Here is a 16,408-nt window from a genome sequence, read left to right as displayed (position 1 = left end):
TCTAATCTTGTTGTTGAAGTCTTTTAATCTTTAATAGACTAAAAGTCTAAATTCAATCACAAATATCATAACTATTTTGCAGTTAGCCTCAAAGGACTCAAGCTATAGTTTTTATCGTGTATATGGACCATGAACTATGACTCCTTTGATGCAGTTCTAATATTCTCGTCTAAAAAAAAAAAAGACTAAGCAGGCATCATCTGAATTCCTTGAATTTTTATCCATTCAAGATCTATGTAGTGTGTAATATGGGATTAAACATGCACTTAGAGGGGCTGTCACATTTATTTTGTTGAATATGGCGAAGCTATGCTAATTTATAGCATCTTGCAACGATTCCTTTTTTTTTTTTTAGTGTAATTTTTGTTTCCCATTCACCAATAAAAGCTTATTTTTTCTTGGCTTGAGTCCACTAAAACTCCGAATGGAGCTTGCCTCCAAAAACAAGCCGGACCCGTGCAAAACTAGCTAGATGAGGATCAAAGCACAAGATCTTCCCTTGAAATCTCCTATTTCTCTTCAACTTATCCTCCATGGAAGCCAAGTGAATCCAGCGAGTAAGAGTGGAGCTTGATTTCTCCACTTTTCCACCTACCACCACTAGTGTAGTGGAAGTGAGGGATTTCCGCCCAACTCGAGCACACTCTCCCAAGTCATTAATCTCCTCAAAGCCCTTTCATAGAGTCAAACGCAACAATGAAACTCCTCTGCCTACCATTTAGGCGTCAGCATCATACTTCATAGCGAAATATAAATCCATGGCGTTATCGAGTTTTACTGTTTGCACCATTCGGGGAACCAGACTGTCAGTTGTTGTGCCAGCGGCAATCCGGATACTCACGGACGCTCCTGATCTGACCATCAAATAAATAACGCCAATCAATAAACAATCGGGCACGGATGGACCCAGTTCTCAGGAAGCCGCCTCTGGTGGAGCCCGCTCCCCTGTCGGCCGTCCGATCTCTGGCATCTTAATGATTGGGGTTGCCAACGGACGGAGTGGGACCACGATGCTTTGACTCATCCTTTTGGCGCCGAAGGATCCGTGGTACCACAATGATTGAGGTTTCCCACGCCGGCCGGAGCACGTGCCCCGGTCAAAGGCTTCCGAAGCAACTGATGTATTATTACGTATGCCCCTGTCTCATTTGGGAGAAATTATTTCCTATGCGTGCACCACGTAGCCGTTCACGCCGTGTATCACAGCCGTTTGTTTCTTAAGCGGTGCACCGAGATCGGCGTTTGATTCGCGGAGTCTGTAGGAATGATTGGCTCTGATTGGTCACGTACACGGATGACGTGACGTACACACACTGTGCGGAATAATTTCCGGATGGGGACCACCACACGCCGCCGGGGGGAAGCACCCCACCTGCGGTCGTTCCCACGTGTACCTCGGGCCCACATTTAATGGTGTAACCGTGGATAATTGGAATGACTGGGGTCAAGGAGCGAAGGTGGAACAGGTGCCGGCGGTTGATGGGACGAGCCACCGGGACTGCATGCCGCGAGGCCGACAAGGAAGCTGAGGCGTCAGATAACGTCTCCTGTTAGCGATGAGGAACGGGCCCCCTGAGTCGCCGCCCGCTGGTGTCGGTCAGAAACGGGGTAACGCGTCCTGCGCATCGGGGGTGAGCTCTGCCTCAACACTGGCCTCTGGTTTCTATGGTGTGGCTAATGTAATAGTCCCACGTTTGCTAAACAAATCGTGCCACATAAATTTATTAGCACGGACATTCCTTCTCTTGGTAGCTTAAGTTTTTGGATTATCGTAAGACATGGTAAAATACTGAGGTCAAAAAAAAGATACGGAGCACAACCGCAAACCCCTCTTCCTTCTCTCAGAGAGGCCCAAGAATTGCACGCACGAGGTGTAATTGAACCGTGCCAAATCTCACGGTAGGTAACACGCCACATTAACCCTTGTATTTTATCAATTTTTGTTCTCATGCTATCCACCGTGCATATGCTCAGAGATTTTCCTGCTTCACTTAGATTTTGCGCACGCAATAATTTCTCCAAAAAAACAGAGAGAGAGTCAACCATGGTGATAACATCATGGGGTTTTTTAAAGTAGACTATTATAATTCATGTTGGCTAATAAAAAAAAATATCATAGAGATTTATTAGCCCAAATCAGTCCTTTATCTCATAATTTAAGCTTTTGGATTACGAGTTTGTAACACTTAGCAAACTTGGTCAGGTTTGCATTGGCTTTATATCAAGATCCATGAATGAGTCCCGCATCTAGTGTGCCAATGCACAATTAATCCACTCATTTGTTTAAATCTAAATTTGTAGCCATCCAAAATCTAATCTGATGGTGTTGGGAAATTAATTGATGTTGGTTGAACAGCTTGAAGTAGAATTTCGACATGCAAATAGAAACAGAGATTTGGTAGAATGGTATAAAAGAAGAGATCTGGAAATTCGAGCTATGAAAAATAAGGTATGAGATAGATCTTTGTATTTGGAACCCCCTCACCCTCTTTATATAAAAATGAGGGCTTGGTTCCATTACATTATGGTTCTAAGATTAATAGATAAGCTATAACCATCTGTCTTTATCTACATTCCTTGATTGCACGGAGTTATACGTAACTGATGCGGGGATATCTGATTGACCTTGGTTCATCGAAGAAGGAACGCCTCGAATGTAATCAACCTATTGACCTCGAGAAGGATAAGATGAAATCATAATCTCGCTAGACTGAGATTTCCCACGATGGTTATGCACAGAATCAATATCAAATTATAATGGTATAGATAAAACGTCCAAAACTGTCAGGTAACAATAGATCACATTGGCCGCATATGGCATGCAGAGTGCGATCTTTATGAGTATGATCACTACTCATCATGAAACTAGCCTCAAGCTATCTATATAAACTCGTTCACTCCCTTCCACTGCTCACTAATTTCTGGCCAGGGCCGGCCCTGAGGCAGGTCAAATTGGGCGACCGCCCCAGGCCCCAGGCTTAGACCTTGTATTAATGTTCCAATAGGGTGCAAGAATGGCTTTCTACAATATTATAACAAGAAAAATAATTAAATAGGTTAATGATGGGTTTTATACACTGCTTAACGAATATATCTATAGAAAATTATTGCACGTAGATTAATTTTTCAATGATAATTAATATTTAAAGTATGTTAATTTTTAATAGAGAAGGTCCCATTTTTTCATTTAGCCCTAGGTCTAAAAAATGTCAGGACCGGCCTTGTTTCTGACTGGCTTGAGTGTTGATTGACGGTCCCATCGAAAATAACTCCGTCATGGACTACTTTTCTTTTGCAGGTTTAGCCTCCTACTCAGGAGCCTCCATGTTAGTAATGAGCTTAGCCCACCTCGGCGTTGCCGAACTCAACCCCAACTCGGAAGCTAGTAGCCATAGTAACCTCTCCTTCTATTTCACCTATATGTTTGCACGCTACGTTTCACTTGGCAATTGGACAATGAGTCTGAGCCATATCAAAATCTATCTATTTTTGAACTTTATATTAAATAAAAGGTCTTTAACTTCTAAACCAATGATTAAATGACTTATATATTACATAATCTTCTAAATTATATAGACATCGATATAAGATATTTTAAAAATATATATTGTACAAGTCTCCAAACCCGAATCCGGTCCAAACCACGGATTGGTTAATCCGTACCCGACCTGCGAACCGGGCAGTATAAACGGGTCGGGTTAGGAATCGTGATCCTACCTCCCTTCTCTGTCCCCCACAGGGCCGTACGTTAATCTTTGGTAAGGTTAGGCTAGCGTCACCGCTGCCACCGCTGGAGTGTCATAAAGGATCAGCTCGCGGCGGTTCTGTGCTCCTAAATGCTCGCGGCGAGGCAGGGACATTTTGGGAAGACCACTTTCTGTGAAGCCTATTATGAAGTGAGTGGGAGAGGGGCCGACGCGTGGTTTTCTTTTTAAAATAGCGCTTTTTTCGCAAAGCTTGAGAGAGAGAGAGAGAGAGAGGGGCGAAGAGGCACTCGGCGTTTTGGTGAGGAGAGGGAAGGGAAGGGACTGGAGGGTAGTGGTTACCTTCTTTTCTTCCAAATAGAGTGGAGGAGAGGTTTAAAGGCGTGTGGAGAACTTCGCCGTTCTTCGGCCCAGGCGCTCGACTGCTACGCCTCGTCTTGAAAGGGATAACAAGAGAGAAGAGCACCGGAGAATATCTGGGATCTCGACACCGGTTATATCTTAAAGCTTCGTGCTGTTCGTAGTACGTATGCTGCTTTGCTGAGAAACAGAAGGTAGAACGGGACGTGGTTCTGTGGCGTACGCATCGGGTGGACAGGAGAGCGCGACGATGGAGGCGGGTAAGACGGAAAGAAGGAGCCTTTCGGTGTTTCTTGGCGATTTCTGTGTTCTTTTTGGGTCTCTGGTTTCATTCTTGTTATTAGTTCTGATTGGGTCTTCTTTTAAATAGGATCGCAAGGAGTGGATCTGTACAAGGAGCTATGGAAGTTGTGCGCGGGGCCGCTGGTGGAGGTGCCGCGGGAGAACGAGAGGGTCTTCTACTTCCCCCAAGGTCACATGGAGCAGGTGTGAGGCTTTGTTTAATGTATATTTTCATAAATGAGTGGGAACTCATTGTATACAGATTATCTTTTCCCCGTTTCTTGAATAAGAATAGTTTTTTTCTATGATTTTTCATGTGAAAATATAGTTGGAGGCGTCGACAAATCAGGAATTAGATCTGCAAATACCCCGCTTGAGTCTTCCTTCCAATATTCTTTGCCGTGTTGTTAACGTTCAACTTAAAGTAAGTTTTTTTTTTTTTTTTTTTTGACATAAATCTCTCTCTTGTTATAGTTACGTAGTTATTTAGGATCGTTCAAATCTGTCCGCCTTTGCTTCCAAATAATGTCTACTATGATGCAATTTTGATTTTAATGTATAACAGGCGGAGCCTGAAACCGATGAAGTTTATGCTCAAGTTACTTTGCAGCCAGAGCTAGATGTGAGAATTTAATTGATTTGATTTTACTTTTCTATTGGTTATATGTTTTTTTTATGGATTCTATTTGTTTGTCTTTTCTCAATCGTTAAAAATCCAATTTTTGCTTTGGTTTTGATAGCAAGGCGAGCCTGCAAACCTTGATTCAACTCTTCTCGAGCCTCCAAGGCCGAGGGTCCAGTCCTTCTGTAAGATTCTAACTGCCTCTGACACAAGCACCCATGGCGGGTTCTCTGTTCTTCGAAGACACGCCACCGAGTGCCTTCCTCCACTGGTTAGTTCATCTCCTCTTCTCGAGCTGTTTGGTATTTTCAGCTATTTAGGTGGTAGGTTAAGTCGGTTGCCGTATTGCCTACTCTCATCAGGACATGTCGCAGCCAACCCCAACACAAGAGCTGGCTGCCAAAGATCTCCACGGCTTTGAATGGAGATTCAAACATATCTTCAGAGGTATTTGTTGAACTTTCTTCTAGTTGGTATGTCTTGTTATTGATTGAAGACTACAAATACTTTCTTGAATTCCGGAAAAGGACTGCAATTGAAATTCGGGAAGACTTTGGTAATTTTTATTGTGACCAAAGATTTATAGGTTTTTTTGCTTTCTGTTTCCGTTCATTTACCGACATCAATGGAGCAGGTCAACCACGGAGGCACTTGCTCACCACTGGATGGAGTACCTTTGTCACATCTAAGAGATTGGTTGCTGGGGATGCTTTTGTTTTCCTGAGGTAATTAAAACTTTTTTTCTTTTCACACCATATATGTGGTGTCAAATGCGATCGGGCAACTCTTAGATGTTATGTGTTTTTATAGAGGGGAAAGTGGAGAACTGCGTGTGGGAGTAAGGCGTCTTGCGAAGCAGCAAAGCATGGTTCCAAGTTCGCTGATATCCAGTCAAAGTATGCATCTTGGTGTGCTTGCAACTGCATCACATGCTATTTCAACTGGTACTCTATTCGTGGTCTACTACAAACCAAGGTTGGAAATGTTCCTTGAATCTGACATTAGGAAGCGTGTTTGCTCTAATTGCCTTTTATTTTGGTGAATTGATGTAATCATTTGCTAGAACTTGTGCTTTCTTATACTCAATCAGGATAAGTCAGTTCATCGTCGGTGTTAACAAATGCTTGGAAGCTGTTAAACATGGATTCACAGTTGGGATGAGATTTAAAATGAGATTTGAGTGTGAAGATATTCCTGAGAAAAGGTTGTTTCTTTTTTCCATCAAATTATATGAGCAGGAGGGCATTGGCGGACTGTTATGATTAAATGTTTGTTGATTTGGTAAGAATTACTGTTCTCATCTGGCAGGTTTACTGGAACTATAGTTGGGGTAGGAGATGTTTCTTCTCAATGGGCCGGTTCTAAGTGGAGATCACTGAAGGTTGATGAACTTAGATTGCTTCCTATGCCAATTTCTTTCGTGCTTGCTGTTTTTCCTGATGTCTGCATGCTTCAGGTTCAATGGGATGAAGCAACAAGCATTATACGACCGGATCGGATTTCTCCATGGGAGATCGAGCCTTTTGATGCCCCTGCCCCAGCTTTAAATGCCTCGCAGCCGGTGTTTGCGAAGAACAAAAGGCCTAGGCAATCCATGGACATTGTGGATCACCCAGTTCTTGGTAAACAAGATTTTTAAGCACTGTTCTTTCTGATGATCTCAGTTTGTTTGCAATTTCTTTCTTTGCTTTATCTCACCTTTTCTTTCTGCTTGTAGAAACCACACCACCATTCTGGTTTTCAGGAAAGACCCAGTCGCATGATTTAGCTGCACTAAGTAGTGTTGATGCCAACAACAGTGAAACTCAAGTCATCTTGCCATGCTTGCAGAAAGGAGATAAGGAAGATGGTGTTAAAAATGGTCCTAGCCCTTGTGAACCTGTAGCATTGGATGGCCGGCTGAAGGACTTCAATTCGCCGACTAAGAGGCCGCCATCTTCGCTGACAGATGTTTCTCTGCAGCTATTTCAGGACATGAATGATGAGGCAACGGTCACTTCATTGGCTAGTGATGTACAAGAATGGAAGAAACCTGAGGTTGGTAGCAGCAGTTACCGGTTGTTTGGGATTGATTTGATGAATCATTCCAAAAGCACAGTGATTGCTGAGAAGGCAGTTGCTCCACCTGTTGTTGGTGTATCTGTTGCCCCGGTGGAAGAATCGGACCGGCAGTTCGGGCTTTCAAAGGCTTCTAAAGAGCAGAAACAAGGCCTAGATTCCAGTCCAAAGGAGATGCAGAGCAGGCAACATGGTTCTACCAGAAGTCGCATAAAGGTTAAAAAAACACAAAGTTATCAGTTGAGCACCAACAACACTTACCATTTTCATTCTGAAACTTTAAGTTTTATCAATAGGTTCACATGCAAGGCATGGCGGTTGGCAGAGCTGTGGATCTAACAAATCTACAAGGTTACAGTGAGCTGACAACAGAGCTAGAACAGATGTTTGATATCAAAGGAGAGCTTCGCCAACCGAACAAATGGGAAGTTGTCTTCACTGATGATGAGGGTGATATGATGCTAGTGGGCGATGATCCCTGGCTGTAAATCACAATGAAACCCTTCCCTTTTAATTTCACAGGGAATTTACCTTGGATTTGATACTAGTGTTGGTTTATGATTCTATAAGGATCACTGATCATTAGATTGTGACTTTGGGCAGGGAGTTTTGCAAAATGGTGAGAAAGATATTCATCTACACGAGTGAAGAGGTGAAGAAGATGAAGCCCAGGAGCAAGCTTTCTTCTCCATCCATTGAGGCTGAAGAAGCATGAAGTATGGTTGGTTGCTGCTGCATTTTTTCAAAAGGAACCTCAAGCTGAATGATGAACAGAGCAGACGGGGGGTGGTCCTTTCAATCTTTCAGTACATGTAGTTGTCTTCATATTGGGAGGGAATTCTAACTCGAAAAATTCCTCTATACCTTGAGGCAATCAACAAGAAGCAGCATCATATAATTTGCAGCTCGGTTTTTTTCAGAGCCTTGGAAAGGATTGAGGAGACAAGGGTTATAGAAATTAAGCTCATGATAATTGTTTAGTTTATTTTAGTAGTCATATTAGGAATGGAGATTAAAGGGAGTGGGAAGAGTTAAGGGATGGATATGGGAATTGTGAATATAGTGGTCTGCGTTTGCTTGGCATAGTCACTCTCTAGTCTTCTGTCTTTCTTTAGTTTTTCTGCTATATGTTTCAACTCTCCTTGTACATATATTATCACGACATATAAATAGACGTATATGGTCTGTGTAATTGTCCTCCACAGAGTGTAGTGTACTTGTTCGTTTCGTTCTAAGTTGCTTTTCTGGTTGTTCTTTACTGCAACCTTGGAATGCCGCAGTTTATCGAAATCTCAGTAGTTGGAGATTAGCTCAACTTGTTTATTGTTGTTCGGTCCCCATACGATAAAATGAATTGAGATAATGAGTGTTAGGATTTGATGTCTCGAGATTCGATTCACATTGAGTCCACAGCAAGGTCCGCGACGAAAAACGGAGTCCAACGAGACTAAGATCATCCCAAACGAAACTTGGACGGAAGAGATACGCACGTTTGAAGTCGGCACGAAATCGAGACGATGGAGGATTGCCGGTGGCAGACCGGTGGAGCGGCGGTGCCAGGCATGCACAGGGCATGGGCTGGGCTCGCAGTCCAACGGGCAGGCCTGGCCCAGGCCCGGGCGCACGGGCGCGTGGGCCGGCCTAAGCACGGGCGCGCCCACGCGTTTCTCACGGTCCAAGATACTATTCTGTGGATCGATCGTGATCGGACGGCTCTAGGAGGCTTGCGGTATTGATCCGACGGTTCTGAGCTTTGTTTGAGCTTAATAAGGAGTCTTAAACACCGTCTAATAGGGTTTTAGCCCTTTAAAAGGGCTTGTACAGTGAACAGAAGGCTGTGTGGTACTGTGGCTTTGATTTTTCACGGGAGAGGACCCATGCTTGGATGTGGGATGCGGATCAGCTTCACACGAAGACCAGAGACCCATGAAGAGAGAGAACCCATGACGCTGAGAAGGAGCAGGAGGCTCCTGGACAGCGGACAGCGATCGCATTAGAGGTTTAAGGAGTCTTCCAAGAGAAAGAGCTTTTATGAGAGAGAATTTTTTGTAAGAGAGAAATTGGATGAACGAAGATTAAGAGTGAGATCTCCTCTTGTAAAATTTCTTTTTCATAGTGAAATTTGCATATCCCGTGGAGGCGAGTCCTTTTTTGGCTGATCCATGTATTTTGATTGTTTTTGTCTTATTTCTTCTTTTCTTATTGCATCGCGTGGTACTGAAAAGGTCCTAGAGATGATATCCTGGCTAGATATCCACCCAACAGATAAGTAGCGTAGGCTTTAGTCATTTCTAGATATTTCGACTATTTTCAAATCCATCAGATTTGTGAAATTTCCTCTGTCATGTTGGAGATAAGATGGTGGTGATTCAGATTCGTCATTCTGCAAAAGTTCAAAATTTGATAGGCCTGATGTTTTCTTAGGTATGCAAACATAACTAATGTGAAGCGGCTTCAAGTCAGGTGCAGATAAAGATTCAAAATATGAGGCAGTATCGCCACCTTTTCCATAAGGCTAGACGACAACTGTTTTCTGAGTCTTGTCACAGCATGATAATAGGCAGGCATTGGTAGGCCACGGGAGCGAAATGAGTAAGTTGGTGTGAGAGGCATCGAGTGCTCTTTCAAAAGAGGTATTCAAATGGCAAAGTATTTGGTTGTGCCAGGCCAAAAGTTAATTTACAAAAGAGCTTTGGCACAGCAATGCACATTAGTACGGACACCCCAAAAGGCATGAGTTATGCACGTGATGGGAGAAAAGAGGAATAACTTGAATTAAATCGAGTTATTGGAGGCTTCTCCAAGGTTGAGATATTCCCACTATGAAGTCTGTCTCTCCACGTATTGTTTTTAAGACAGTGATGTCCAACATCGATCATATAATTTTTTTACAATAAAGAATTTTTAAATTTCTTTAAAGCAAATACATCCTAGCATGTCCGGTATCATTGTTCACTGATCTTAAGATAATAATCTTCATATGTTTTGGGAATGAGGAAAAATAAACCGTGGATTGACATCCCCAAAGTTTATAATCATTTGTAGCTTGCTATTTCTCCACAAACATTGGCCATTGAATGGAAAAAAGAGCAAAGAGGTGTCATCATCATCAATCAACACTTTTAGTTATACATGACCCAATATGGCAGATCCACTTGAGAGGTTCAGCTGCACTGCACCATTGCCTATTCATGTTGTTGGAAAGATCTCAACGTGACAACATGCAACAGGGCATAAAATAAGATCATGGTGCTACTGTATAATGAGTGAACAAGAGAAACACAAAATAGAAAAAAGAAAAAAAGAAAAAAAGTTAAAGACAGACACCGTCTCGCATTCCCAATAATAAGTAAATAAAAGACCACCACAATGCCCATCTTAGACCCAGGCTGACCGAGAGTTAAATACACTCTTCTGCAAAGGGGAAATGAAATGTACAGTACGTAAAAGAGGCTGTGCTATCGCTTGAGTGTGTATAAAATCAGCTTGAAACCCAAATGCTTCTCCAACTCAGAATATAATTATGGATATGCCCATAGCAAAGCACCCCAAGGCCACCCATGGGCTTAAGCGTTCACCTGAATTACGGAAGGGTAGATTGTCATGTTACACATGCAAGCAACTTTACAGCAAGATGTATGGATGATGGCAAAAAGAAGGGCAATCCATAATTCAAACAACCTTTCCCAGTGAAAAACATACTGAAGATGCCTTGCGAAATTGCATCAATAGATATGTCAACAAAGGACTTGTAGTTAGTGTAATGGTATATTTTTATGCAGTACTGAAAAAGGCATCCAAATATTGCTAGGTTGGCATTGATCTGTGCCAAAGAATTTGACAATGCATTTGCCAGCAATATCCTAACCAGAAACTGTTATCAAATAGAAGCTCTTTAAGCAATATTCATATTCAAAACAACCTACCTTTCACCATATCGATCTGAACAATTGACATTAAGAATAGTCAAAAGTGCACTTTACAGCTCAAAATGCACTGTGATCAATGAGAAGAGCCCAAATCACTGAGCAGTTAACCAAGACAAGAACAATATTTTGTCAGAAAAGAGGTATGATAGCAATTAATCTTTAAGTAGCAAAAGGATGAGAACCATTTGCTAGCATAAGAGGCAAATACTTGTACCCCCTTCCCAGTTTAAGCATTAGGATCCTCCATTCCTTTTCCTCTCTAAAGTGGTAATCTTGTGACACATTACAAGGGGAGTTAGGGATACTGCAATTAAGACATTCTTTTAGTCTCACAAGTTATCAAGATTGTCGGACCAGTGGCCTCTATAATACATCCAAACACCTTACCCACATCCTCTCTTAGCTGATTTGGAAGGCTTTTAGATACCATGCGGTGGATTTTAGAGGGATAGGGCAGCTAGGCACACCAACAACCCTGTAGAATTGTTGAATGCTGTACATTCTTTGATAAATAATGATATCACAGATAAGCTTATAATTGTTCTTTGCTTCTATTTTCATATGCTGTCCCCGCAATTGCAAGGACTCATATGCACTCCATTTCAATGTTATTCGCAAATCAACCAATCATATTTTTTTTAATGACTCCCAACACAATTTTAGATATTTTAGTGTGATATGGGCATTCTTTGTTGGACGAAGCAGATTTTCCCAAAGTTGCACAAAGTACATTATCTAGGCATCCCAACACCCCTGTAGAATCGTTGAATGCAGTACATTCTTTGGTAAAAAACGAGAAAAGCTTATGATTGTTCTTTCCTTCTATTTCGATATGCTGCTGTGCCATTGCAAGGACTCATATGCACTCCATTTCAATGTTATTGGCAAATCAACAAATCTTATTTTTTTTAATGACTTCCAACACACTTTTAGATATTTGAGTGTGATATGGACTTACTTTGTGTGCGAAGCAGATTATCCCTAAGCTACACAAAGTACGTTATCTATGGATATGTGAGGTGGGCCACCTGTCCTTATCATGTTGAATGTGATTTCTCACCATTTCTTTCTAAGAAATACCAGTCATTTCTCATGAATGATCCTGTAGGACTAAGTCCTTTAAAAATTTCTCATACCAATCTAGTATGTGTGTTGGCACAATATCATTTGGGAATGCTGCTCCTAAGGCAATATTGTTAGATCTGAAAACTCAATCATGTTCTAGAAATGCTATTCAACCATAAAACATGATTTGACTACGTCCCATTAAGGGTTATATAAATTGTTACTGCTCACATCCCCAAGTCATTTCTAAAAGCTTCCATCCATTAGGTAGAAGGAAATATTATGTCTACATGTTTTTCATCATCATGCAAAAGGAACTCCTAAAACGGTTTGTATATTCATGTTGTTTTTAATGTTAAAAAAATGAAAAAGACCAAAAGTGATTTGTTTTCTTGGTAACCAGTGCCAAAATCATATTTTCTCTTGTCCAATCAGAGTCTTCGAGAGTGACTTCAAATTCTCTCCTTTTCAAAGCTCAACGCCACTTAAGTCCAATCCCACCAAAACGGGGATAGCCTCAAAGCCCAACTATACAAAATTGGTTACAGTCCATAAATTCATTTTCTAGCAGAGCTCAAAACTTTAATGTTTGATGAGAAATATACATGTATTTGAGTTTGCATGTTTATATATACGTATCAAGTTGCAGTAATAAAAAGAGCATGCAAAAAAGATGCAAGTGTTAACAAAATTCTAGATTACTAGTAACCAAAAATACCTATTCTAGCTGCCTTCCAGAAGAAGCCTCGGAACCTGCCATAAGTGAAAGTACATAAAAAATTGAACTTCATAAGAATTTTAAATTCATAATAGACAGGATAACACTTGATGGTTATGGCAATGATTTAAACAATGAAATGAATTTTAAACTATCTAATCGAGAATAGACAGATTCTTCATATCCTGTTTCCTCCAATGATCCATTAAATAAGGCATATAACATAAAATATGTTCCCACAACAAGAGCAACCGGTCCATCTGTACCCTCAGTGCCACCTAATAAAAGCACCTAAAGATCCAGATAAACAACTGCTAAGCAGCATCTTAACTGTTGCTTGAGTGCTTAGGCACTTAGCTGTTAAGGCAACCACATAAGTGCTGAAATATAAACATGATTTAGCCATTATCTGAAAATATTCACTTTAGAATTGGAGTGTGGACCCTATTTTAAAATGAACCAATATAAGTAGGTAAGAATCTTTGCCCAATTTATACATTAGGCCAACTATGTTGTACTCCACTTATGGCAACCCACTTCAAAGCCACATATCCGAATCCTGCAAAAAGTAATCTAGGATGGAACCAGTTGTTTCTCATGTTAGTGCAGGTTAGGATGGGGCACATGTCAGCACAAGCAGTTTGTTCCAGCTGACAACAAGTTAGGTCTGGTTTAGGCAAGTGCAAGTTATCACAAAAATGGTTCAACACATTTTCTGCATGAGTGATTGTGTTTTGGTGCAGTTTTAACTGTGGTTCAGCATAGGTATAGTCATATGCAGCCACTAATATATAATAAACTGTAAGGCTCCCATGACAGGTTCACTACACATGGAAGTAAAAAAGGAAAGATATATTCAAAATTTAGCATACGTAGTGATGTTTAACCTTATAGAAGCTAATAGCAGTCCATGAAGAGCCAAACTAAGACAATAATTTCATCGAGAGACATCATCTAATCAGCATGCTGTCATCAGTTAATGAGACTGCACTTTATGTTGTACAATTACTAACAAATGGTCAAGTACCAATTTTCACGTTAAACCCCTCCCTTAAATTGATTGAGCAAGTTGAGGAATTTAAAGGCTATGACAAACTAGTAATGGCTTGGTGGGTCATTCTATGTGGTACACTTTGTTACTGTTGGAATTTTCAAAGAAGACATAACTGCTTAAAATGAATGTAAAAGAATGGTAAGGGGTTTGCCACGGACAACATATAACACAAAAAAAAGAATTCTCAAAGGCATTCAATAGACTAATCCGTGAATTGGAGCAAGATAGGCCTCTTTCAGTAAAGAACGACACTTGCAGGAAGCAGTAAAGAGTTGGGATTCAAACTCAAGTCCATAGAGGACGGTGTAAAGGCAACAAGATTCCAAAACCTGAACTGAAAAAAGTTATGATAACATCACATTCTCTATATTGTTAGAACAAAGTTTTAACTATTAAAAAATCAGGTGGCTAAATGGTGCTGCTACCAAATATTTGGAAAGAAAGAAGTAACTGACTTTTGAAAAAGTAGTTCCTTGGTTACAAATCCCAATAGATACAAAGCTAGATATATAACTGAAGATGCTCATCTGACCACAATAAAGAGATGCAAGCATAAGATTCTAACAGGGTGAGCTGCCTGCATAAAGCCTCCAGCTCAGACAAGTATCGCATTTTCTTTTTTCTTTTTATGGTGTTGGAATGTCATCTTCAACGAAACCACATAGTTTGTCATGCCACTTTCTATATTTTATAAATGGCAAATTGAGCATAGGCACATCAACCATGCTTTCGACCTCAGGACACAACCTTGTTAAACAAGAAAATAGATTATTACAGAAAATGACTCGATAGGGTGGCTAATAATGAACAGGATGCCTTGTGCATGCTTGCACGCTTTATTCAGCAAGGAGCCTAGAATACATTTAGATCCATCGTCTGAGACTGACTGTACATTATTTAAGAAATGGTCCTAACATGGTTAATTCAAAAAATAAACTTTTGAATCATATCCTACATTCGGAAAGAAATCTTGAGAATATGTAAGAACTCAGCACGATAATGAACCTCAAGTATCCTCTTTACTAGTTTGAATCGATTCTCACAAGTATCATTTTGTGGCTGTAAGGATTTTAGGTGGACTTTTGGCTATAATAGACTTGGAATTAGAGAATAAATCTGATCTAAAATTACATTAAAGGAAGAGAACAGATCAAAATTACCCGGTCCTCTGTTCAAGAATGGTTGGGAACTGCATCTTGATGTAGGTACAGGTGCAGATCACTAACAGTACCACCGTCAGGAACGAATGGAAATTAAACAGCGCCGACTGCAGGATTCACCAAAAAGAATAGCATAAAGTTCCTTTTATTAAGAGTTTAAATATCTCCCTCAAAAAGGGAGAAAAACAAAGAAAGAGAGCAAAAGAAATTGCCGCTATCTTCTTGCATTACCATGACGACGTTCAGACTTTGGGATGAGATCCGAGAACTGAGAGTCGGCGGGCAGCGATCGAGCGCGAAAGATGGAGATCTCTGAGATCACGGGTTTCGGTGTCTTTTCTCTCTTCTTAGGCACACCCGCGGCCCAGTGGTCCCGAAGTCTCGCTGGCGGGCTGCGGTGGTTCCGAGTCTACCGGGACGGCGGCTGCAGTTTTCCGGCGGTCGTGGGGCTAGGGAGAGAGAGACGGGAGAGAGGCCGCAGAGCAGAGGACCCAGTGAAATTGGGCCTCGGAAGTCGGAAGCGATCCGAAAGCAATCTGGCAAAAAGCGAATTCTTTGTGCACCGCCTGCAGTGCAGAAAATATGACGTGGGCGCACCGTCTGATCGATTGATTTAGTATCTCCCTATGATTGGATTTCTAAAGATGCGAAAAAAATACAAATGATGTGTTGTTTTACCGTCGAATATATTTAATACATATTATAACTTATTTTTTAAATTTAATATAATAAAAATATTTTTTTCAAAATAATATTTTTATTATTTTACAGAATAGTTGAACATTTCGAATGTTATTTTTTTTTTAATTTTCTCATTTTATTAAATTTTTATTTATCTAAAAAAAATTTAATCATAATTGATAACTAAAATTATTAATTAATATTTAAATAATATTATCTATTCAAACAACATGTTTCATTCACGAAGAAGTAAAATACTATATATCGATACTTTATTACAATTTTATGATAATTTTTTTATTATAATAATTTTTTAATAATTAAACGAAATTAATATATTAGATAGGTTTAAATAGTATTTTTTTTTCAATTTTAAATATAATATATCATAAAATTTTAAATACTACACTAATATTATGACAACAATTTGAAAATATATTTTTGGACATTGGTCATCCATCGATGCTCCAAATCTGATTCAATCATGGATCAAGTTGACTAGAAAGTTAGGCTGCAATTGATTCTCTCCTCCTGTGCTTAATTGACAGTTTATAACCTAAGAGAGAGCCACTAATCATCTCGCCAAGTCCTCGGTTTAAGCGGTTTAAGCGAGAATCAAGAAGCCCGATTCCAAGCACCCAATTGTGCCATCGAGCAATGCCCTCAGGTGGCAACGAACATGGTCGTGGTGACGTGGGCACGCGCGATTCCCACTCACCAAATGCATCTTCCACCAGCCCACCACAATAGCAATGCTCTCAATACTTCGGCCATA

General features: G+C 40.5%; 2 protein-coding genes across 2 annotated transcripts; one reads left to right on the top strand and one right to left on the bottom strand.

Moving 5' to 3' along the window:
* Positions 1 to 3,981: 3,981 nt before the first annotated feature.
* On the top strand, positions 3,982 to 8,261 carry LOC105048357 (auxin response factor 18). Its single transcript, XM_010927652.4, has 14 exons — positions 3,982 to 4,324; positions 4,435 to 4,550; positions 4,675 to 4,770; positions 4,912 to 4,968; positions 5,087 to 5,239; positions 5,331 to 5,415; positions 5,603 to 5,693; positions 5,779 to 5,943; positions 6,059 to 6,172; positions 6,277 to 6,349; positions 6,425 to 6,590; positions 6,686 to 7,242; positions 7,323 to 7,510; positions 7,630 to 8,261. The coding sequence occupies exons 1-14, from the start codon at positions 4,315 to 4,317 to the stop codon at positions 7,739 to 7,741; spliced, it is 1,983 nt and encodes a 660-aa protein (XP_010925954.1). The 5' UTR covers positions 3,982 to 4,314; the 3' UTR covers positions 7,742 to 8,261.
* A 1,838-nt stretch (positions 8,262 to 10,099) lies between these two features.
* On the bottom strand, positions 10,100 to 15,457 carry LOC105048358 (uncharacterized). Its single transcript, XM_010927656.4, has 4 exons — positions 15,184 to 15,457; positions 14,953 to 15,059; positions 12,739 to 12,773; positions 10,100 to 10,604 (listed from the first exon to the last, which is right to left on the bottom strand). Exons 1-4 carry the CDS (start codon positions 15,184 to 15,186, stop codon positions 10,537 to 10,539), a joined length of 213 nt encoding a protein of 70 aa, XP_010925958.1. The 5' UTR covers positions 15,187 to 15,457; the 3' UTR covers positions 10,100 to 10,536.
* Positions 15,458 to 16,408: the final 951 nt, after the last annotated feature.

This window comes from Elaeis guineensis, chromosome 7, assembly GCF_000442705.2.
Source record: "Elaeis guineensis isolate ETL-2024a chromosome 7, EG11, whole genome shotgun sequence".
NCBI classification, from domain to species: Eukaryota; Viridiplantae; Streptophyta; class Magnoliopsida; order Arecales; family Arecaceae; genus Elaeis; species Elaeis guineensis.
Note: the sequence above shows the minus strand (reverse complement) of the source record. Positions and strands in the feature narration are given on the sequence as shown.